The sequence below is a fragment of the Thamnophis elegans genome, chromosome Z (genome assembly GCF_009769535.1).
Source record: "Thamnophis elegans isolate rThaEle1 chromosome Z, rThaEle1.pri, whole genome shotgun sequence".
In the NCBI taxonomy this organism is placed as follows: Eukaryota; Metazoa; Chordata; class Lepidosauria; order Squamata; family Colubridae; genus Thamnophis; species Thamnophis elegans.
In genome coordinates this window covers 3002960-3026364 of record NC_045558.1, presented here as the reverse complement: position 1 = coordinate 3026364, position 23405 = coordinate 3002960, and the positions used below count along the sequence as shown (strand labels likewise).

General features: G+C 46.9%; 1 protein-coding gene across 1 annotated transcript in view; it reads left to right on the top strand.

The window, feature by feature from the left end:
- NBEAL2 (neurobeachin like 2) overlaps positions 1-23405 on the top strand; it is a gene marked incomplete at its 5' end in the record, with an annotated part of 107129 nt that overhangs the window by 78663 nt on the left and 5061 nt on the right. Inside the window, 23 exon segments of the mRNA XM_032234884.1 lie at positions 749-844; positions 2616-2666; positions 2668-2741; positions 3957-3976; positions 3979-4096; positions 4878-4982; positions 4984-5003; positions 7272-7384; positions 9112-9229; positions 10689-10765; positions 10767-10787; positions 12949-13065; positions 14867-14893; positions 14895-14957; positions 16877-16989; positions 17084-17160; positions 17163-17242; positions 17244-17256; positions 18061-18155; positions 19575-19674; positions 19677-19690; positions 20564-20725; positions 22021-22169. Of these exon segments, the coding sequence (XP_032090775.1) occupies positions 749-844; positions 2616-2666; positions 2668-2741; positions 3957-3976; positions 3979-4096; positions 4878-4982; positions 4984-5003; positions 7272-7384; positions 9112-9229; positions 10689-10765; positions 10767-10787; positions 12949-13065; positions 14867-14893; positions 14895-14957; positions 16877-16989; positions 17084-17160; positions 17163-17242; positions 17244-17256; positions 18061-18155; positions 19575-19674; positions 19677-19690; positions 20564-20725; positions 22021-22169 (1823 nt within the window).

The following is a 23405-nucleotide window of genomic DNA, read 5'->3' as shown; positions in this document are numbered from 1 at the left end:
GTAATCCTCGACTTTGGGCCATTCATTTAGCGACCATTCAAAGTCACAGGAGCACTGAAAAAAGTCACTTAAAACCAGTCCTTGCACTTACCACCATTGCTGCATCCCACAGTCAAGCGGTCAGAATTCGGCATTTGAAAACTGGTGTGTATTTTCCAACAATTCCAATGTCCTTGGGGGGGTCACACGATCAGTTGATCACCGTTGGTGATTTTCCGAGAAGCAGAATCCAACGAGAAGCCAGATTCGCTTAACGACTGCATCGTTCTCCGAGACCTCAGGAATTCACTTAGCAAACTTGGCCAAAAAGCTGAGATAAAGTAGGCGTCACTCGTACAACATCTGCCTTGCTTAGCAGTGGAAATTCTGTTCTCAGTTGTGGTCGTATGTCAAGGACTGTGTTAAAAATTCCGGATATCATGGGACGTTGTCCCTTTTTCAGTGCTGTTTTAACTTCGAACGGTCATTAAATGAATGGCTGTAAGTCAAGGATTATCAGTCTCCAGGCCCAGCTATGCTACCTCCCGCCTTCAGCCATGGGACAAAGTGTTTCTGTTCTATTCTGCTTCCCTGTTGGTTTACCATCTTGGAACCTTCACTTTCTTTTTCTCCTTCGTGCGGCAAGACAGACAGTCCCAAGAGTGAAAAGTCTGGAGGGTCTATCTCACCCCTCCTCATTTTTTTTTCGCTTTCCTGTGTACCACCGTGGTATTGATCTCAGTGGATCCCTTTGTTTCCTCCGACCCAGAAATGGGTCACTAGGGAGATCTCCAACTTTGAATACCTCATGCAGCTGAACACAATTGCGGGACGCACTTATAATGACCTTTCTCAATATCCCGTGGTAAGACCCTGGAAATAAAAGGGGGTTGGGGCATAGATACGGGGAGGGGGGTCTGTTGTGGCCTACAAGTGGCCAGTGGGAGCTGGAAGCAGAGTCGGGCAGTGAGGGTGTTTGTGGAGGGGCATGGCCAATCCTGGAGGCTGGGGAAGGCTCGGACGAGGGCTCTGCATCAGAGGCAGAGAGAGGGGCGCGGCCTGCCTGACAGTGATCAGCCAGTACACATAGGTACAGGCATACTGGTGGTGAAATTTAGCATGTCTTCCCTTACCCCCTTCTTCTGGAGGCCCCATACTGGAACGCTGACTCCCCCTGGCCTGTCCTACTGCCCCACTCACACACACACCCGCCCTCTTCCGCCCCCCCTTCCCTTCATCGGAGTCACAATTTTTTTTGCCACCATGGCAGTGGTGGGTTCAAAAATTGTTCGAAATACTCTGTGGGTATGGCTCCTTTGTGGGAGTGGCTTGCCACCCATGTGACCGGATGGGAGTGGCTTGCCGCCCATGTGACCGGATATGAAATTATGAATTAGTACTTAGGTCGGTCCAAGTATCTATTCAGAAACTCTGGCATTGAAGCACGCAAGTCTTAAAGCTGTCAAGTTACAAGACCCTTGCACCCCTAACCCTTTAGAAAAAAGAAAACTAGGAGTCTTCAAACCTGACAGCTTTAAGACTTGTGGACTTCCAATTCCCAGAATTCCTCCTCCAGTCATGTTTGCTCAGAAAACTCTGGCATTGAAGCATGCAAGTCAGTGGTGGCTTTCAAAATTTTTGGAAGCTCTTCTTAGGTGTGACCTGCTTTCCGGGTCCACTGGTGGAACCTCTTCTAACCGGTTCGGTAGATTTGACGAACGGTTCTAACGAATAGGTGCGAACTGGTAGGAACCCACCTCTGCACCGTGGGCATGGCTTGGTTTTGGGGGGGGGGTGTCATGTGACTTGAGTGTATCATGAATGATGTCAAGTTGGCCATGCCCACCCAGTCACATGGCTGCCAAGCCACTCCCACCCAGCCACATGACCACTGAGCTACTCCACAAAACAGGGCCACACCTACAGAATAGGTTCTAAAAAAATTTTTTGAAACCCACCACTGCTATGAAGCCTAGCCAGCAGCGAGGCAGAGGAAGGGGAGCCTGTTCCTACTGTGCGCATGCGCAGAGCCGCCAGAAGAAAAGAGCGACCCAGGGTAGGCTTGGGAGTAAAGATCGGCCCCCTGCCACAGGAAATAAAAAAGAAAGAAAAGGGGAGTGGGCTTTCGCAGCAAACAATTCAGTTGGCCGGTCCTTAGATTCCTTTCAGGAGTGTGAAGATTTTAGAGACTCTGTGCCAAAGTCTTTATTTGCACAGCGCCTCATTGGGAAATATTTACATGGCGGCTTTCCAAAACAGATGAGGTCTGTGGCCATAATTACTCCTTTGAAAGACTGTCCTCGCGGAATGTGAATGAGAGGAATTCATATTTGTTTAATAAAAGGGGGTTTTGTCGGGGCCAGAACTCTGCTTCGTGCTTTTTGGGGAAGCCTAGGTCAGAATAGGGTCTTCTGGAGCCCCCCCCCCCCCCATGTGAATCCCAAGGTCTCCAACCTTGGCATCTTTATGACTTGGGACTTCAACTCCAGAATTCCTCAGCCCGAGCATGCTCTGGCTGAGGAATTCTGGGAGTTTGAAGTCCACAAATTGTAACATTGCCAAGGCGCGCATGAATGACTCCCCTTGCAGCTCCATAGATGGAATTCGAGCATCTTTCCCTTTCTCCTCTCGTCCAGTTCCCCTGGATCCTGCAAGATTACGTCTCGGAGACCCTGGATCTCAACAACCACTGCCGTTTTCCGGGATCTCTCCAAGCCCATTGGAGTGGCCAATGAGAAACACGCCAAGGATGTCAAAGAGAAGTGAGTGCGGGGTGTCGCTGTGAGCATTTCTGCGCAAAGTAAGGTGGGAGGAGCTGCAGGTTGACCTTTCATTTAGAAGTCGTTCGAAGTTATGGTGACACGTGATGTACGACAGCTCCTCATACATATAACCGCCGTAGCATCCCCACAGCCGAGGGATCAAAACTCAGGCAGGTCACAGATTCCCACAGGTCACGTGATCACCATTTGCGACCTTCCAGCTGGCATCCAAGAAGCAAAGTCAAGGGGCAAACTCATATTCACTTAACAACTGTAACGATTCACTTAGCAACCATGGCAGAGGAGGTTGTAAAACTGGGTGTGATTTGGCTTAATTTGCTTAGCAACACAAATTCTCGTCCCTACCTGTCATTCTTTAAAAACTGTTTGGTTGAGTCGGGCCTTCCCATCTGGAGCCCTGCAATCCCACCTGGAACTTCATTTCCAGAATCCCTTGCTATTGGAAGTACCATATTTTTCAGAGTATAAGAGCATCTTTTCCCTCAAAAAAGAGCCTGAAATATGGGTGCGTCTTATACACTGAATACAGCATATTTTTGCCTCCAGAAACCCCGCCCCCTTCACCAAAATGGACCTGCATAGCTTTTAGAAGACTTTCAGAGAGCTCCTGGGGGCTGGGGAGGGCAGAAATAAGCAAAACAAAGGCCTGTTTCCCCCCCCAAGCCCCCAGCAGCACTTCATAAGCTTCCTAAAGGCTATCCATGCCCATTTTTTGACAGAAAAGGGGCCCGTTTCTGTGAAAAATGGACCTTTTCTTCTCGTTTTTGCCCACCACCCCCCCAGGAACAAGCTCCTAGGGGCTATTCACCTTTTTTAAAAGGGGGGGCTCATTTTTGCAAAAAAACGGGCCATTTGGGGAGGTTTGCAAGGTGCAAAAACCCTTTTTTTTTTCCTTCAAAACCTTGCTGCGTCTTATAATCCAGTGCATCTTATACTCAGTGCATCTTATACTCCAGTGGTCTTATACTCCAAAAATTGTGGTACTTTTGCTGGGCGCTTTAATAAAGGATTTGGTGATTAAGTACAGAGGGTTGGCGTGTTTGGGGAGCTTTGGTCTTCATTCCACCTCGTAAGTGGGGGAATCCACACAATGGATTTGCAGAGCAGATCCTCGGTTCTGATCAAGAGATCCAGCTCACTGCATCTTCGTATCGGCTCCTCCTGATCTGCTGTGTCCTCACCCCATCACTTCAGGTACGAGAGCTTCGAGGACCCACGGGGATGATTGACAAGTTCCACTATGGCACCCACTACTCCAACGCAGCCGGCGTCATGCACTACCTGATCCGTACGGAGCCCTTCACCACGCTGCATATCCAGCTGCAGAGCGGGAGGTGAGCTGGAAACGACCCTGGACCATTGATCCTCGACGCGACAGTGTCCCCGTTTCACCCCAAACCCCGATAATATCCAGATTTCACCCTACCTAGCCAAAGTTGACTGGGGAGTGGGGTTAAAGTCCACAATGAATTTGGCTTGGTTGTTTTGTTGTCGTGAGATCAGCCTGGCATCACGCTCAGTCCTTGGCGGCAGGGCCGGATTTAGATGAAAAGAGGCCTAGGCTATTCCATTATGAGGCCCTTTCACCTCCCATTTTAAGTTTGTAAATTGCATGAGAGACAATAAAACATCATTACTGTGATATATATCAATATATATAGCTGGCTCCCGACAGAGGGTGGCTCTGCTCTGCGGCAAAGGCAGCGAGGCCAGCGGGCTCCCCTGCTGCGCTCAGCTGCCCGGCTCAGCCCCCTCGCCCTCACCTGCCTGGAGCTGGTGGGCTCCGCGTCGACGGGGCAGCTACTGGGAGCGGCCGCGCCTCTCGCCCGACCGCGGTGCCGAGAACGTGGACGGGCTCCCCAACTGCCGCGGCGCTGGAACGATCTTAACCAATCCATTTTATGTGTGTTATTAGTCATCTGAATCGATTTTCTTATTTTCGGTTCGGTGTTTTAGTGTCACTGTTTTTAGAATAGTGTAATTTTATTTTGCTAACAATTTGAATGTAGGCCCCTCTTGATCTTGAGGCCTAGGCTGAAGCCTAGTTAGCCTATAGGAAAATCCGGCCCTGCTGGCAGGAATTTATGATTTCTTCACCTTCTTTCCTCGTGACAGATTTGACTGTTCGATGCCGTTCCACTCGGTTCCTGCCGCTTGGCAGGCTCGCTTGGAGAACCCGGTGGATGTGAAGGAGTTGATCCCGGAATTCTTCTACTTTACGATTTCTGAGCAACCAGAATGGTAAGTAGAGCAGCGTTGAAATCTAACTTTTTTTTATACCGGTTCTGTGGGCGTGGCTTGGTGGGTCATGTGACTGGGGGGCGTGGCTATAGTCATGTAACTGGGGGATCAAAAGACTCACAATGTCCTGCTGGAGCAGGGTTGGACTAGATGACTCCAGGTCCTTCCAGCCATGGATTATATCCTCGAAGCTGCGTCTAGTGCAGGTTTGTAGTTCTTCCTTCCTCTCCTTTTTCATCCTTTTCTTTTTCTTTTTCTTTCTTTCCTTCTTTCCTTCCTTCCTTCATTCTTTCTTTCTCCTTTCTTCCTTTCTCTTTCTTTTTCTTTCCTTCTTTTCTTTCTATTTCTTCCTTCTTTCTTTCCATCCTTTTCTTTCTCCTTTCTTTCCCTTTTTTTTTCTTTCTTTCCTTCTTTTCTTTCTCCTTTCTCTTCCTTCGTCCTTCTTTTTCTCTGTTTTCTCCTTTCTTTCCCTTTCTTTTTCTTTCCTTCTCTTCTTTCTCCTTTCTTTCTTCCTTCTTCTGTCCTTCTCTCTTTCGCTTTCTCTTTCTTTCCCTTCCTCCCTTTCTTTTTTCCTTCTCTTCTTTCCTTCCTTCCATCCTTTTTTCTTACTTTCTCCTTTCTTTCCCTTTCTTTCTTTTTTCCTCTTTCTTCTCTTCTTCTTTCTTTCTTTCCTTTTCTTTCTCCTTCCTTCCTTTCTTTCTCAGCCTCCCCCCTCGTTTTTTCCTTCAGGGAAGCGATGGGAGCCAAAACAGACCCCACTCCACTCCTGTGTTTCAGAGAACCTGTAGTAAAAAAAAATGCTTAAAAAGTTTTTTTTTTAAAGTTCCGAAGATCAGCTGTGTGATCATCAAAGTGGTTCCCCCCTCCTTTTTTTATTTAGTATTTTTTACTACTGGTTCTGTTTACCAGTAGCATTTTTTACAGGTGGCACGCAAAGCCCTCTCTGCTGGCATGCCAGCCGTCGGCCCGGCCCAGCTCCACTGCACATGCGCACGTGCCTCCCGCTGGCCAGTGGTCTTTGGGTCTCTGCCGCACATGCCCGGGGGGATGGGGGCAGGACGCATGTGGGGGACACACAATGTGCATGCCCAGAAGGGTGGTGTGCCTGTGCAGAGAGGTGCATTTCATTTTGGGACCTCGTGCAGTAGCCCCTCCCTGTTTCGGCTTCCAGGTTGGAGCAAATCGGGGCAAGGGGGTGCTACATGAGGCCCCTGTGCCCCAAGAGCGAGGTGGCGCAGTGGTTAGGGTGCAGTACTGCAGGCCACTTCAGCTGACTGTTATCTGCAGTTCGGCTGTTCAAATCTCACGGGCTCAGGGTTGACTCAGCCTTCCATCCTTCCGAGGTGGGTGAAATGAGGACCCGGATTGTGTTTGGGGGCGATATGCTGACTCTGTAAACCCCTTAGAGAGGGCTGAAAGCCCTATGAAGCGGTATATAAGTCCAAATAAATAAATAATAAATAATAATAATTAATAAATAAATAAATAATAATAATAAAAAATAATAATAATAAATAAATAAAAAATACAAAATAAATTAAAAAATTTGGCCCTGGAAAGCCTCCTGCGCCAACCTGGAAGCCGAAACTGGGTGGGTGGGGCAGGCCACGCGGGTGGGTTGTCGTGCATGCATTGCATTATGGGTGCGAGTGCACCCGTGTGCTTTTTTTCACACAACGACAACAAAGGTTCTCCGTCACCGGTCTGAAGAATTACAGGCAGTCTTCGACTTACAACAGTTGTTCAGCGACTCTTCAAAGTTGCAACATTGAAAAAAAATGATTTACGACTACTCACGACCATCACAATGGGATCTTGTGATCCAAATTCAGGTGCTTGGCCACTGACTCGTATTTATGACGGCTGCAGTGTCCCGGGGCCATGTGATCCCCTTTTGTGACCTTCTTCTGACAAAGTCAACGAAGGGGAGCCAGATTCACTTAACAGCCACATGACTAACATAACAACGGCGGTAATTCCCTTAATGACGGGGGCAGGAAAGATTGTAAAATGGGGCAAAATTCACTCAACAACTGTCTCGAGTAGCAACAGAAATTTTGGGCTCAATTGTGGCAAGTGAAAGATTGTCTACACGTATTTACAAAATGCATATTTATATTACACGGTAATATATTTATACAGTTATTATATATCTTATATTATCTATATTTGCACCTGGAGTTTGTCCTCTTTCAATTCCAGCCAGCAAGCACTTTTTTTTTCTTGTCTTGAAAATGTTGCAACCTTCCTCTTTCTTCTCTTTCACAGGTTTCGATCTCGGCTCCCTTCAGATATCGAATGAGAAAGTGGGGGGATGTGGTCCTTCCAAATGGGCCAATTCCCCAGAAGACTTTATCCACAAACACCGGCAGGCACGGTATGTAAAATGAAGTGTTGGCTGTTAAATGGGGTTCCTAGGAAGGTTGTCCCATCTTAAACTTTGCAATTCACCTGTTAAATCTCCGAGCAAATGTAGAATTATGGGGTCCCTGGTGCTCTCTGAGCTTGGTGGTTTTCTTGCAGCTGTTTCGTGACCGAACTAGGTAACATCATCAGGGCTAGAGGGGAGGGTGGAAAGGAGAAGGAGGAGAGGAAAGGAAGAGAGGAGGAGAGAGAGAGCTGTGGGGTCCTTGGTGCTTTCTGAGCTTGATGGTTTTCTTGCAGCTGTTTCGTGACCGAACTAGGTAACATCATCAGGGCTAGAGGGGAGGGTGGAAAGGAGAAGGAGGAAGAGGAAGAAGAGGAGGAGGAGAGAGAGAACTGTGGGGTCCTTGTGCTCTCTGAGCTTGGTGGTTTTCTTGCAGATATTTCATGACCGAACTAGTAACATCATCAGGGCTAGAGGGGAGGGTGGAAAGGAGAAGGAGGAAGAGAAAGAAGAGGAGGAGGAGAGAGAGAACTGTGGGGTCCTTGGTGCTCTCTGAGCTTGGTGGTTTCTTGAAGATATTTCATGACCAAACTAGGTAACATCGTCAGGGCTAGAGGGGAGGGTGGAAAGGGAGAAGGAGGAAGAGGAAGAAGAGGAGGAGGAGAGAGAGAGAGTGCTGTGGGGTCCTTGGTGCTCTCTGAGCTTGGTGGTTTTCTTGCAGATATTTCATGACCGAACTAGGTAACATCATCAGGGCTAGAGGGGAGGGTGGAAAGGAGAAGGAGGAAGAGGAAGAAGAGGAGGAGAGAGAGCTGTAGGGTCCTTGGTGCTCTCTGAGCTTGGTGGTTTTCTTGCAGATATTTCATGACCGAACTAGGTAACATCATCAGGGCTAGAGGGGAGGTTGGAAAGGAGGAGAAAGACTGTGGGATCCTTGGTATTCTATGAACATGATTGGTTCTTGTAGATGTTTCATAATATGAATTGTCATATGTCATATGTGAAATGCACCACCAGTGCATCTCAGCTACAGAAATTCTCTTCTAGCTACATAGTACTAAAACTCTGCTGTTTGCAACCTTCAGCTTGGCAAAATTATAGGTCAATATTTTTTGAATCAGTGCATCACAAACAGGCTAAATTACAGAATGCATCTAAAATCCTGAATTCTTGAGTCCCATAGGATGGAAATTTGGCAGTTATGACTGCTTTATGCTGCGGCACGCTGTTGTGCTGCCACAGTCACACAGTTGCCATGTCCAGCGTTCCGGCCAACTTCCTACAGGGAAAGTGATTGGGGAAAGCCTGCAGGAAGTCAAAAGCCATTGTTCCTTATGTTTTTCTTTAGAAAGGGAAGTATCTCTGAAATGATTACACAACCGGACGTGTGTTGTCTAGTTATCTCTAAATTTCAGGGTTTTAAATATAAGGAGCCGAGGTGGCACAGTGGGTAGAGTGCAATACTGCAGGCCACTTCAGCTGACTGCTATCTGCAGTTTGGCGGTTCAAATCTCACCGGCTCAAGGTTGACTCAGCCCTCCATCCTTCCGAGGTGGGTAAAATGAGGACCAGACTGTGGGGGCGATATGCTGACTCTGTAAACAGCTTAGACAGCTATTGCTAAACCATTTGCAGAATAGTTTTCAAAACCCCATGGTGAATTGAATGTGGAAAGAACAGCATGCAATCAGCCTGTTTGACCCACCCACCCACCCCCTCTCTGTGCTGCATCTTCCACAGGAATCCGAGTACGTCTCAGCCCATCTGCACGAATGGATTGACTTGATTTTTGGATATAAGCAGAGGGGGGCAGCAGCTGTGGAGGCTCTGAATGTATTCTATTATTGCACTTACGAAGGTAGGAGGACAAAACGGGGATATTAAGGCAGAGATGCTCCCTTCCCAAAGGCCGTGCAAGCATTGATATGAATAGAATAGAAGAATGGAATATATCTTATTACGGTCGTAGACCAGCAATGAGCATCACTTAAAATTGGAACAAGTTGACAGCTACAATTCTGTAACCAATTTTTTTTTTTCTTCTGGACATTGCAACAACAGAGAATTTTGCCACTGCATGCGTGGTGGGCGGGTTTGAGTCCTGGAGGAGAAAGCCTACATAAAATGATCTGCCCTCCCTGGCAACCTCTAGTAGTAAGGGGGGAATATATGCTGACCTATGAACTCTGTGTAACTGACATTACAATAAAACATGCGAGACAGAGGTGGGTTCCTACTGGTTCGCACCAGTTCAGTAGAACCGGTTCGTCAAATCTACCAAACCGGCTTAGAAGAGGTTCCACCAGTGGACCCGGAAAGCAGGCCACACCTACAGAAGAGGTTCCAAAAAATTTGAAACCCACCACTGACACCAAACACACACAGACAGACAGACAGACAGACAGACAGACTCACACAGAGAGAAAAGAGAAAGAAAGGAAGAAAGAAATTAAAAAAAGAAAGAAAGAAAAAGTGAGAGAGAGAGAAAAGGAAAAGGGGACAGAGAGACAAAAGGAAGGAGAGAGAGAGAGAGAGAAGAGAGAAGAGAGAGAGAAAGAAAACACATGGCTGGCAAGCCACTCCCACCAGGTCACATGGCCGGCAAGCCACTCCCACAAAGGAGGCCACACCCACAGAGCAGGTTCGAAATTTTTTTGATGTGAGATATCGTCAACTTCTTCTTTACCACGTACACATACCTGACATTTGATATGATTTAGCAACCTTTCAACTCCTTTGCAAAAAAAAACACAGCGACAATTGGGTGAGGGGCTACCAGAACCCGAATGGGACAACTCCACGCCCCTCCCCCAGCTGACTTGCCCTGGCCGATTCACAGAACCGACTCGCCATGGGGCAATGCAACAGGGGATAACGGTTCCGTTATCCACTACTATTTCCTCGACATTGTTTTAATTTTGCCGCAAAGATGACAAAATGTTCTCAAAATGTAGAGAAAAATTAAGTGATGTTGAAGAAACAGTGGCAGATAACAGAACAGTGATCCCGCGTGGAATTTCCCCACGGAACATTGGCTGCGGTGTGTTTGCGCAGCAGTGAGTCGGCTGGGGCTAGTCAGCCAGGTTGAGTCGGTGATGGTGAGTCGGCTGCAGCGGATCAGCAGGGACGAGTTGTCGTAGAACCACTAGGAGTAGAGGGCGGGGGTAGTTGCTACAATCCTTTGATCACTGTTAAGCTCTGCAGCCAAAAAGATGTCAAAACAACTTGTTCCGACTCTCTACCACCGTACTCGCCTGTACTGTTAATGCTGTGCGATCCACACCGTTCCTGTCTTAACACCTGCGGTTTTCACTTAGGGGCTGTTGACTTGGACGCGATCGCAGACGAAACGCAGCGCAAGGCTTTGGAAGGCATCATCAGTAACTTTGGGCAGGACCCCCTGCCAGCTGCTGAAGGTACTGGCGGTTGATAATTGCAGCTGTTGCGTTTCCGCAGTGGTTTTCCTCCTGTTCTGAACTCGGCTTCCCCCAAAAAGCACAAGGCAGATTCCTGGTCCCGACCAAACCCCTTTTATTAAACGAATGTGAAATCCTCTCCTTCACCTTCAGCCAAGGCCTGGCAAACAGTCCTTTCAGTTGTGATTTTATGACCACAGACCTTATCTAGCTTGGAAAGCTGTCAATATTTTTCCAAAGGCACTGCTGTGCAAGGAAAGGCTGGGCACAGAGTCTTGGAGATTCAGGGACAGATCTTCACCACTCCTGAAACCAATGAACAAACGATATGAATTGTTTTCTGCAAAGCCACTCCCCTTTCGCTCCTCTTTTATTTCCTATGGGAGGGGCCATTCACCGTCCACCGGTGGCTTTACTACCCTGATTTCTGAGCTGTTCTTTTCTTCTGGCAGCTCTGTGCATGTGGAATATGGGAACAGGCCTCCAGCTGCTCCTCTGCCTCATTGCTGTCTAGCTCCGAAGGCAGCTGAGAACTGCTGGACGGCCTTGGCCCCCTCTCTGCCTCCGATGCAGAACCCTCGTCCGAGCTTCCCCAGCCTCCAGGACTGGCCCATGTTCCTCCCCAACCTCCTCACTGTCCGACTCTGCTGCCCGCTCTGCTGCCCGCTGGCGGGCCACAACACCTCAGGGCCTAGCCAAAATGAGCAGTAAAGAAGTACAAGTCGTCCTTGAGTTAAAACCATTCATTTAGTGACTGTTTGAAATCACAACGGTGTTGAAACAGTGAGTTTTGACTGTTTTTAACACTTACGACCATCGCAGCATCAACTTTGGTCATAAATCAAGGACCACCAGTAGGTAGCTACCAAATCTTGGAGAAAGATCAGGGTTGGACAAGGCTTATAATGGCTTGAGGAATAAGACCTTCCTTAAATATCGGGGGAATGGTCATTTTCAACATTTAAGCTTCTGTTTTACAGGTACCGAATTTTTCGGAGTATAAGACGCACCTTTTCTCCCCCTCCCCCCAAAAGAGGGTGAAATTTGGGTGCGTCTTATACACTGAATGTAACCCCACCCATCGGCCCCAACCTTTGGCCTCTGCCTCCCAGCAATTTACCTCTTTGCAGCAAATAAGGGGCTTGTGGAGGCTTCAATAGGCCATAGCAATTCCTGCAGCCCGAAACAGCTGATGATCGGGAGAAAGTGAAAGTGAAACTAGCTGTTTGCTCCAATTGGCAAATTGCTGGGAGGCAGATTTTTTTTTCTTGCGCTAATCAGACTGTTTGCTGCAAGGAGGTAAGTCAACAACTATAAATGCCTATGAAATGTTCAAACTATTAGACTTTTTTTTTAAAGACTGCTTTATTATTGTTATTCTAGACAACTTAACAAAATGAAGAAGCTTTTTAAAATAAATGCTTGGTCTGAAGAGGCCCCGTGCAATTGTTTTAAAAAGCGCTATTCTTTTAAATAGCAGAGAATAACTATACTTCCAGAAAGCATATCAATTTTAACAGTGTACAAGAATAGTCTGAAATATAACACTACAGTGTATATTGTCTGTAGTGTATTGTTGCAAAGGAGAAAATTGCTGGGAGCAGAAGCAGATATTTTCCCCTTGTTTTCCTCCCCCAAATCTAGGTGCATCTTATACTTTGGAGCATCTTATACTCTGAAAAATACGGTACTTCTCAACTTACAACCTGCCCTGGAAGCCAAAATGTCTGTTGCTAAGCGAAACAGTTGTTAAATAAGTTTTGTTGGGTGACCCTTCAAAGTTACAACGGCGCTGAAAATAGTGACATATGATGATTTTTCATGCTTAAAACCATTGGGTATGGGATCAGCATTTGGATGCTTGGCAACTGTCTCCTATTTATAACCGTTGCAGCATCCCCCCCGGGGTCGTGTGATCCTCTCTTACGACTGTTCGACCAGTAGCCAGATTCACCTCACCGCGTTCCTCAGCAGCTGCAGTGATTCACTTAACAACCGTGGCGAGAAAGGTTGGGAAATGGGGCTCACCTAACGACTGTCTCGCTTAGCAACGGGAATTTTGGGCTCCGTTGTGGTCGTAAGTCGAGGACTGCCTGTGTCTTCAGGGAAATGGAAGAATGGAAAGTTGTGGTAAGATTGAAGGTGTTTTTCTTCTCCAAAGGAACCGCACCCGGCCCGTTACTCAGCTGAAAATGCCGCCAAAAGACTTTCTCGTCTGGACACTTATTCTCCGAACATTTTTGAGAATCTGGATCAGCTGAAATCGTTCTTCGTAGAAGTAAGTCTCTCCCAGGTTGAGATGAAAGGGGTCGTTTTGATTGCTTCCCATCTAGCCACCAATATATTTAGTCCTCACTTATGACCATTCATTTAGTGCAGGGGTGTCCAAACTTGGGAACTTTTAAGACTTGTGGACTTCAACTCCCAGAATTCCCCAACCAGCCAAACTTGGGAACTTTTAAGACTTGTGGACTTCAAACTCCCAGAATTCCCCAACCAGCCAAACTGGGAACTTTTAAGACTTGTGGACTTCAACTCCCAGAATTCCCCAGCCAGCATGGCTGGCTGGGGAATTCTGGGAGTTGAAGTCCACAAGTCTTAAAGTTCCCAAGTTTGGATATCTCTGATTTAGTAACTCTTTGAAGTTACTACAGTGCTCTGAGAAATGTGGTCCTCGCACTTATGGCCGTCTCAGTATCCTCACTGTCGCATGATCAGGATTCAGATGCTTGGGCAAACCAGCATGTGGTGGTAGTCCTCAACTTACAAAAAACTTCATGTAGTGACCACTCAGAGTCATTACAACACCCGAAGAAAGTGACTCACGACGGTTTTTCACATTTAACGACCGTTGCAGGGTCACGTGATCAAAACCCAGAGGCTTGTGAACTGGCTCACATTTATGACCGTTGAAGTGTCCTGGAGGGGGGGGGGGTGTCACGCGACCCTCCTTTTGCAACCTCCTGACGAGCGAAATCAGTGGGAAAGGCAGATTCCCTTAACAACGGTGTTCCCAATTTAACAACCGAAGCAGTAATTCATTTAACAACTGTGGCAAGAAAGATCGTAAAAATGGGATGCTCGCCAATCTCTCAACTTAGCAACAAAAATTTTGGGCGCCCGATTGTGGTCGTAAGTCGAGGGTTCCCCATACTGACAACAGGGGCAGTATCCCAGGAAGACTAATTCAGCGTTTGTGACCTCCCACCCACCCCTCCTAGTCAATGAGGGTGGGATTGGGGGGGGGGGCAAATTCACTTAACAATCACATACAGGTGCTGAAGGAATTCAAAGGATTGTATTTGCACAAATTAGAAAAGTGAATAGCAATAGCAGTTAGACTTATATACCGCTTTCAGCCCTCTCTAAGCGGTTTACAGAGTCAGCATATTTCCCCCCAACAACAATCCGGGTCCTCATTTTACCCACCTCGGAAGGATGGAAGGCTGAGTCAACCTTGAGCCGGTGAGATTTGAACAGCCGAACTGCAGAACTGCAGTCAGCTGAAGTAGCCTGCAGTGCTGCATTTAACCACTGCGCCACCCTAAAGAGGAGAAATATAATTAGGAAAATGTTAGAATGTGCAGGAATGAACAGATCGACACTGGCAATTAAAGAGAAAGAACAAACCACTTATTATACAATTTGGGAATCTTTTTGCCGGTGGTTAGAGAATAGACATAAGAATTAATAGTTAAATAGGTTATCTAAAGTATAGAAAACGTATTGATAGTCAATAACCAAGAGGGTTTAAATAAATTCACAATGGGATTGTTATAATATTAGATACTTAAGATATTGGAAATTAAGCCAAGGTGAGATTAAATAATGAATAAGATTGTATATTTAATGTTGGCACAAGATATTTGTACCCAGACGACACACAGGTTAATGGAAAATGGATTGTTAGATAAAAATAAAATGGGGGAAAAAACGAAGGATGAGATGCAAAACTTTTCCAAGGAAAATAAAAACCAAGAAAGTTATCTTTTTGGAAAAGCAGCTTTAGGACTGACGCAGAAAGATACACCAGATCATTAAAAAACACAACGGTTTGTCTTTTCTCCTCCTTTGTTTAGGGCATCAGCGACCGGATCCCGCTTGTCCAGGGTGATCGTGCCCAAAAGCCAATCTCATTCTTTCATGACTCAGGGATCTCCTGACATGATGGTAAGAAAGAAGCAGGGGGGGAAAGGGATCCTTGATCTCTTCCAGCTATTTTTTTAGAAAGTTGATGTAGGAGAACTGGAGATCCCAAAATAAGTCACTCTCGGAGTCTGCCTTGATCCCTGGGTTGATTGGGAGAAGATCTAGAACAGATCCTCCTCATCTAGTGCAGAGTTCACCTTATGGAACTCATGGCACAAGAAGATATTATTATTATTATATACTTTATTCATTGAACATGAAACTCAGCCAACTGAACATTCAAAAATGCATGACAAATACCATTGACAGGTGCTAATGGTTGATACGGTTTGCTGCCAGCGTCTAGGTATCAACCAAGGACCTTCTTCAAATATAAGATGTTCCGAGTAGCACAGTTTTTTTGCAGTTCTGCTGGTGTTATTGCAGGAAGCTGCAATTGTGGATGTATCTTGTAAAATTCTTGGACATGGTGCCAAGTGCCCTGATGACAATGGGTATCACTGTTACATGCTTCATCCATAGCTGTGTAGTTTCGATGGCCAGGTCGCGATATTATTATTATCATTATACAATTGTATCACAGCGGCCAGTTGTTTCGCCAGATTTGGCATTGGTTACTAGTCGGGGCCCCACCCAGGGGCCTAGGACGTCGTAACATATTTTCGTAATATGCGTGCGGATCCAAGCAGTGCGGCTTTTTGCATTTGACTGATGGTGATTTTGTCAATTTTTAACTGTTTTAATGTAATTCCAGTGCTTTTGGAATAGCACCCAGTGTGCCGATTACCACTGGAATTACCACTGCTGGTTATTATTATTATGATGTGGTTAATCTTTGGTGAGATTCACAGCCTTTGGGGCTGGTTGGTAGCTCAACAGCTCAAGTCCTAACCAAGGACCTAGGAACCGTTAAGGTAACATCGGAGGATGTAAGCTGTCCCAAGTAGGGTGGTTTTTGTAGAATCAAATTATTAATATCAATATCAATATTGATATCAATACCAATATCAATATTGTTAATATGCTAATATTGCCAATATTGCCAATATGCTAATATTGCCAATATTGTTAATATTGTTATATTGCTAATATTGTTAATATTGATATTAATATCAATATTAATTATTTATTGAATTTATATTGCCGCCTATTCGCGCATGGCGACTCGAGGCAGCTTACAGAATATAAAACATTTAAAACAATAAAAGATTACATTAAATTAAATCTTTTCAAATTAAGAAGAACCAAATAAATTAATGTGATTGATTGATAATTAATGTAATAAAATCAAATCACCCCCACCCCAGGTGATGATAAGGATGGGCAGAAGCATCAAGCAGCTCCAGAAGAGGTTACATAATTTAGTGGAAAACAAGGCTTCTGAGTATTGTTTTGAAGACACCATGTTACCTCCAATTGGGATCCACTGCCTCTCAATCTGAGTTGCAGGAGAAAAAGGGAAGGGCGTGTCCATCTCCTGCTAGGGGACTCACGTTGGCCCCCCACAAGGAGCAATATACAGGACTAAGAGGTCCTTGGCCTGGTCCATCATGTTTTCTAGGAAGGAGATGTAGAGAGTCCAAAAGAAGTATTCATGCAGAGTCCATAAACTTCTGGAATTCATTGTCATGGAGATGTTGGTGGCCACTAACTTGGCTGGCCTTCAGAAGGGATTGGATAAATTCCTGGAGGTCTGTTGGGATCTACATATCTTGAAGACCCCATGTTATCTCTGTGTTGAAGATCAGTTATGGAGAGACGGCCGTAGGAGATGGTAGTTCTCCATCCTGCTTGAGACCATCTCAGACTATCTAGATGGCCACCAAGAGAACAAAATGTTGGAATTTCCCTGGACCCAACACAGCCTTCTAATACCCTCTGCCCCACCCCATTGCTTCTTCTCCCTCATTCTTAGTTGATGTTCCTCACCCTCTATCCAGGTCACAGTCAGTGCCAACGGGCTGCTGGGAACTCACAGCTGGTTGCCGTATGATAAAACATCTCCAATTTACTTCAGCTTCACCAAAGACTCCACTGTCTCCAACCCAAGTGAGTACCAGCTTCTTCTCCCCGCCACAAGGACATCCTGAGAAGTTCCTTCATCTTCCTCTACACCTTCCAACCTTCTCCTTGCTTTCTCCCGCCAGGACGCAGCGCTACCTGTACGGTCCCTTCGCTCCGGGGGCAGAGTTGTCCTCCAAGACGTTGGTCGTCTCACACGACGGCAACTCCTCTTCAGTGGCGGTCACTGGGACAACAGCTTGCGGGTCACCTCGCTGAGTAAAGGGAAGGTGGTGGGACACATCAACCCGCCATCTAGGTAGGAATCCATGTTTCTTGTCAATTTCCCCCCGGAAATCTAAGCTGTGGAACTTGGGTGTGGATCATTGGGTGTGGGCTTCAAACATTTTAGCAAGGGGGGCTCTGACCAGTTGCTGGGTGGGTGTGGCCTAGTCGCCCTCCAGCACCATGGTGTGGGCGGGGCTTTTCTCCTCCCCGGGCTCTGGAGGTTTTCCTCAAGCCTCCGGGAGGGTGAAAAGCCCCTCCCAGGTTCTGGAGCCCTCTGGAAGCAGGAAACGGTCCGCGTGGGTCTCCTGGGAGGGGAGGGGTGGGTGGGGCCAGCCACAAGTGAAATTTGGGGGTTCTCTGACTGCACAGAATCTTAGCTAGAGGTTCTCCTGCGAACCCCACCCCTGGGGTGGATGGACAAAGGAGCCGACGTGGCGCAGTGATTAGGGTGCAGTACTGCAGGCCACTTCAGCTGACTGTTACCTGCAGTTCAGCGGTTCTAATCTCACCGGCTCAAGGTTGACTCAGCCTTCCATCCTTCCGAGGGGGGTGAAATGAGGACCCAGACTGTGGGGGCGATATGCTGACTCTATAAACCGCTTAGAGAGGGCTGAAAGTCACCCAGCCAGCTTTCATGCCCAAGGTGGGACTAGACCTCACTGTCTCCTGGTGTTGGCCCAAATTCCACCCAGTCAGTTTTCTGTGCTAAGATGGGACTAGAACTCACCGTCTCCTGGTGGTTGGCCCAAAGTCACCCAGCTGACCTTCACATCTAAGGCAACAACTAGAACTCAGAATCTTGGCTTTGTATGAAATATCTTTGTCTTCGCAACAGATGTTGTCACCTGCCTGGCCTTAGATCTGTGCGGAATCTACCTCATTTCTGGATCACGAGACACTACCTGTCTGGTGTGGCAAGTCCTCCAACAGGTAAGAGAACTTCTCGAGTTCCCCCCTCCTTTGATTCCCTTCCGTCATGGCTGAGATGATCTGGTGTTCTCCTCTCTCCACTCCCAGCATCCCCTGTGGGGTGTCCTGGAAGAGTGAGACCCTTTCTCAGGGTACACTTCTGGCATGGATGCATACCGTATTTTTCAGAGTATAAGACGCTCCGAAGTATAAGACGCATCTAGCTTTGGGGAGGAAAAACAAGGGGGGGGGGGTGAAATACTTGAGAGACCGCCTCCTGCCAATTACCTCCTCGCGACCAATTAGATCACATAGATTAGGCCTCCTCCGGATTCCATCTGCCAGTCAGTGTCGACTGGCAACCACGCGGAGGAGAGCCTTCTCGGTTGTAGCTCCGACCCTTTGGAACGATCTCCCCATGGAGATCCGTACCCTCACCACCCTCCAGACCTTCCGCACAGCCCTTAAAATCTGGCTATCCCGTCAGGCCTGGGCTAAAGATTGTAATCCATCCCCACCCGAATGGTATGAATGTTGTGTTCTTTTTAATTATGTATTGTGCTTATGTGTCATTGTTTGTATCCCCTTTCCCTATGAGTTGTAAGCCGCCCTGAGTCCCCCCAGGGAAAAGGGCGGCCTATAAATAACTTTCCAATTCCAATTCCAAATCTGCCTCTGCCCCCCAACAATTTTCCTCCTTGCAGCAACAGCAAACAGTACAGAAGATATACACTGTTTGTGGTGTTTCAGACTATACTTGTACCGATGCCGTTAAAATTGTTGTGGCTTTCCTGGAAATATACCTTATTCTCTGCTATTTAAAAGGAGATACAATAGCACCGGGCCCTCTTCAGATCAATCATTAATTTTTAAAAAGCTTCTCCATTTTGTTAAGCTGTCTAGAATAATAATAATAATAAATGAGCCTTTAAAAAATAAGTCTAATAATTTCAACATTCTATAGGCATTTATAGTTATTGACTTGCCTCCTTGCAGCAAACAGCAAGTTCACTTTCAATTTGTGCACGGGCCTCCCAATGATCAGCTGTTTCAGGCTGCAGGGATTGCCGTAGCCTATTGCGGCCTACGGCAAGCCCCATTTTCCCATTTGCTGCAAGGAGGTAAATTGCTGGGAGGCAGAGGGCAAAGGGTGGGGGCCGGTGGGTGGGCTGGACTACATTCGTTGTATAAGACACCCAAATTTTCACCCTCTTTTAGGGTGGAAAGGTGCATCTATACACCCTGAAAAATACAGTATTTCTCTTATCTGCCTGTTGTCTCAATTACAGCTTTTCCTCCTGTCCCTCAAGGTCATTCCTTCTTCCCATTATATCTCTCAGGGATGGTGCAGTGAACTCTGCAGCACTCATGGGGTTAGACTAGATGACCTCTTAAGCCGCTTCCGACGTTCATGATTCTATCTCTTCTTTTACCCACCAGGGTGGGCTGTCTTGTGGCTTGGCTTCCAAGCCAGTCCAGGTCCTCTACGGACACGAAGATGAAGTCACATGTGTTGGCATTAGCACCGAGCTGGACATGGCGGGTCAGGGTCCAAGGTAAGGACTTTTGCATTCTTCGTGTCACCTGTTTGCGAGCCCTGATCAAAGTATTGCTTGGCAGGTGACCCAGGAAGTCAGAAATTCCTGGTTCAGGTGTTTGGCATCAGTTTCGAGGGCAAGTGATTCGTTTTTGTGACATGATTGTTGCAGTTTAATTGAGTTTTCTTTAACAAGATTTGTTGAGATGAAAATTTTCTTTTGCGAGATTTATTGATGTAAAAGGGATGGGGGGCTGCAGAAGTTCCAGCAATTGAACTGTTTCTTACTTTAAAACACATCCATCAGGATAGGAATATTCTGGTAGCCATTTGCCTCCAGCTTCAGCAGGGGGGGTGGACTAGAAGACCTCCAAGGCCCCTTCCAATTCTGTTATTCTATGTTCTTTCAAACATCTTACACAGAAGATCATATTTTCATTAATTTTGGAGAAACGTAACAAAACTATTTACCCAACAGTCTTCTGCCTCTTTGCAGGTAGCCCTCGCTTTACGACCAGTCCCTTAGCAACTGCTCAAAGTTATGACGGACTTGCTTAGAAGCTATTTACAACCCGGATACAACCCAGTTTTCACTAAAACAACACCCATAGCAAACAATACATTTGCACTTATTACTGCCATGTTCATGTAAAGACCAGGCATTTGCACTAAGCCACACAGTGATTTGCTTAATGACTGCTGCAAACAATGTTGTAAAGTCAGGATGGTCGTATGATTGTCCCGTTTTATGACTGTTATCTAGAAACCTAGACCAATATCTAGAATTTTTTTTCCACTCTTGCTGCACTCCTTTCCCTGACCATCCTGTGGGCGTTCTCGCGGGGCAAAACCCTAATTTGGAACACGTTTTCTTCCTTCCCGCCTCTGTCAGGATGGAACCATCCTTGTTCACACCATCCGCCGAGGGCAGTTCATGAAGTCGTTGAAGCCCCCGTGCGAGAGTTCCCTGCCGGTCACCATCTCCAACCTGGTTGTGGGTCACGAGGGGCAGATCGTGGTCCAGACGATCGTGGGGGGAAGAGCCTCCCTCAAGGTACAACCTGGGGAGAAGGAGGGAGGGAGGCGGGAATCGGTGGAGGAGAATATTTGTAGCTCAGGGTTGAACAATGAACTTTTCTTGCAGACGTTCATGACCCAACTAGGGAACATCATCAGTGCTAGAAGAGAGGGGCAGTTCTCTTAAGGAGTTTAATTGAGTTTTCTTTAACAAGATTTGTTAAAGGAGGAACAGGAAGAAGAAAAGGACTGTGGGGTCCTTGGTGCTTTCTGAGCTTGGTGGTTTCCTTGCAGATGTTTCATGACCTAACTAGGGAACGTCATCAGTGCTAGAAGGAAGGAAGGAGGGAAGGAAAGAAAGAAAGAAGGAAAAGAAGGAAAGGAGGAAGGAGAGAAAAAAGGAAGGACTGTGGTGCACCAGAGCTTGGTGGTTTCCTTGAAGACGTTTCATGACCTAACTAGGGAACATCATCAGTGCTGGAAGGAAGGAAGGAAAAGGAAAGGAGGAAAGGGGGAGGGAGAGAAAAAGGAAGGACTGTGGGGTCTTTGGTGCGCTTAGAACTAGGTAGTTTCCTTGAAGATGTTTCATGACCCAACTAGGGAACAGCATCAGTGCTAGAATGAAGGAAGAAAGAAGGAAAAGGAAAAACAAAAAGAAGGAAGAAAGGAGGAGGGGGAGGGAAGGGAGGAAGGAAAGAAGAAATAAGGGAGGGAGGGAGGGAGGGAGGACAGACTGTAGGGGTCCTTGTTTTTCTCTGAGCTGGGTGGTTTCCTTGAAAACGTTCCATGACCCAATTAGGGAACATCATGCTAGAAGGAAAGATGGAAAGAAGTTGGAAAGAAGGAGGGAGGGAGGGAAGGAAGAAAAGAAGGAAAGAGGGAAGGAAGGAAGGAGGGGTCTTTGGTGTCTCAGAACTTGATGGTTTCCCTTGCAAGAGTTTCACGACCCAACTAGGGAACAGCGTCAGTGCTAGAAAGGGTGGAGTTTGCAAAGAGGAGGAGGGTGGGATCCTTGTGCTCTCTGAGTTGGTTTTCTTGTAGACATTTCATGACCCAGCTAGGTAACACCATCAATGCTGCAAGAGAGCGAGGATTGCGTGGCGATGGGGAAGAGGAGGACTGTGGGGTACTCTTGGTGCTCTCTGAGCTTTGCGGAGTTTGTAGAAAGGCGCAAGAAGGGAGGAGGGGGGAGGAAAAAAAACTGTCCTACGTCACTTTTTCCAGTACCCGCCGTTAACTCGGAACTTCACTAAATGAATGGTTATAAGTTGAGGACTATCTCTACTTTGTACCGGCCTGCTCAGCTAACCCCCAGCTTCTCCTTCATTAAAGGACAAGTTCGCCCTCCACCTTTACTCTGTCAACGGCAAGCACCTGTCTTCCGTCTCCTTGGATGAGCAGGTTACCTCGATGTGCGTCATGGAGGAATTTGTCGTGTTGGGAACGCTCCAGTGTTCGTTGCAGATCAGGGACCTTCAGAGGTAACCTTCTCCTCCTTTCTTAGTTTCTCTCTTTTTTTTTGGACACACGGCTACCCTATTCCCTCGGTGGGACTTGTGGTATCTATACTTAAATTGTCGGGCCTTCAGCCCTCTTTTCTTTTGGATCTTTGGCCTGCCACACTTTCTATTCTTCCTCTATGCATCTTCTATTGCGGGAAAATGGGATTGTGTGGGATTAGATGCTATGTAGCCATAACAACATTCTTTCTAGAAAACCAAGGTCATCCTTTGTCTTTGCACCTCTCCACCTAACCGGAACTGGATGGGTGGAAGCTGCCAGCCTGGCAGTGGGAGATTGGACCGTGGGATGGGCTTATGGGTGTTGGGGGGGCAAGATCTTGAACTTTCAACTGGGTGGGGGAAACCGGGAAGCTTTCAGATTCGGGTTTTCCCAGATGTGCCAACACGGCTCTCTTCATAAATTGGGACTTTGAGCAATACTTTGCCTCAGACTCTGATTTACTTTTGGATGCTATTGGAACCCTGATAGATATTGCCAGATGTGAAGAAACAAACCCCCACAGGTAGAGTTCAAACTAGCTACTTTATTGATGGACGGCTATTTACAGGAATCTTCCCAGACTGGCAGATTCGCCTGGGAAAGACCAGATAAGACTCAAAGACATTCAAGGAAGGGTCAGACTCCAGCAGTGTTGGTGGAAGTGTAATCTCCCCTCCCCCTTTGGTATTTCCTGAATTGAGAGTATTGCTTTTTGCTTGTTTCTTTGTCTGGCCTTAATCCCCGCTTATCTGGTTTTCTCTTTTTTGTGGATGCCTTGGTGCTCACAGAGGTTGCTTGTTTTCTTGCAGCTCTTTTCAGTTGGATCATCAAACGTCTGCAAGTAAACAACCAAGGTCAGCGAGCACCAAAGAGCCCACAAGCCAGTCAAGGTTCAAGTCTTTGTTTGCAAACACTAAACAGACAGAATCTTGCCAGAGTAAACTTCTGCTACTCTCAGCCTAACAGATGTATCCTGGAAGATTCTAGGGCAGGGACGGCTAATCTTTTTGTCAGTGTGTGGCGAAATTGTGTGCGTGCAACAACGCACATGCACGGGCCCACACCCATAATGTTATGAACCTAGCGCCCTTCCCACTGCACGTGCACAACCACCCCCACCCCCGCACATGCTGCCTCATGCGTGCGTGCTCTGTTTTGGGCCCCCTGGAACCAAAAATGGGGCGCGGGGGGGGGGTCGCGCACATACATGAGGC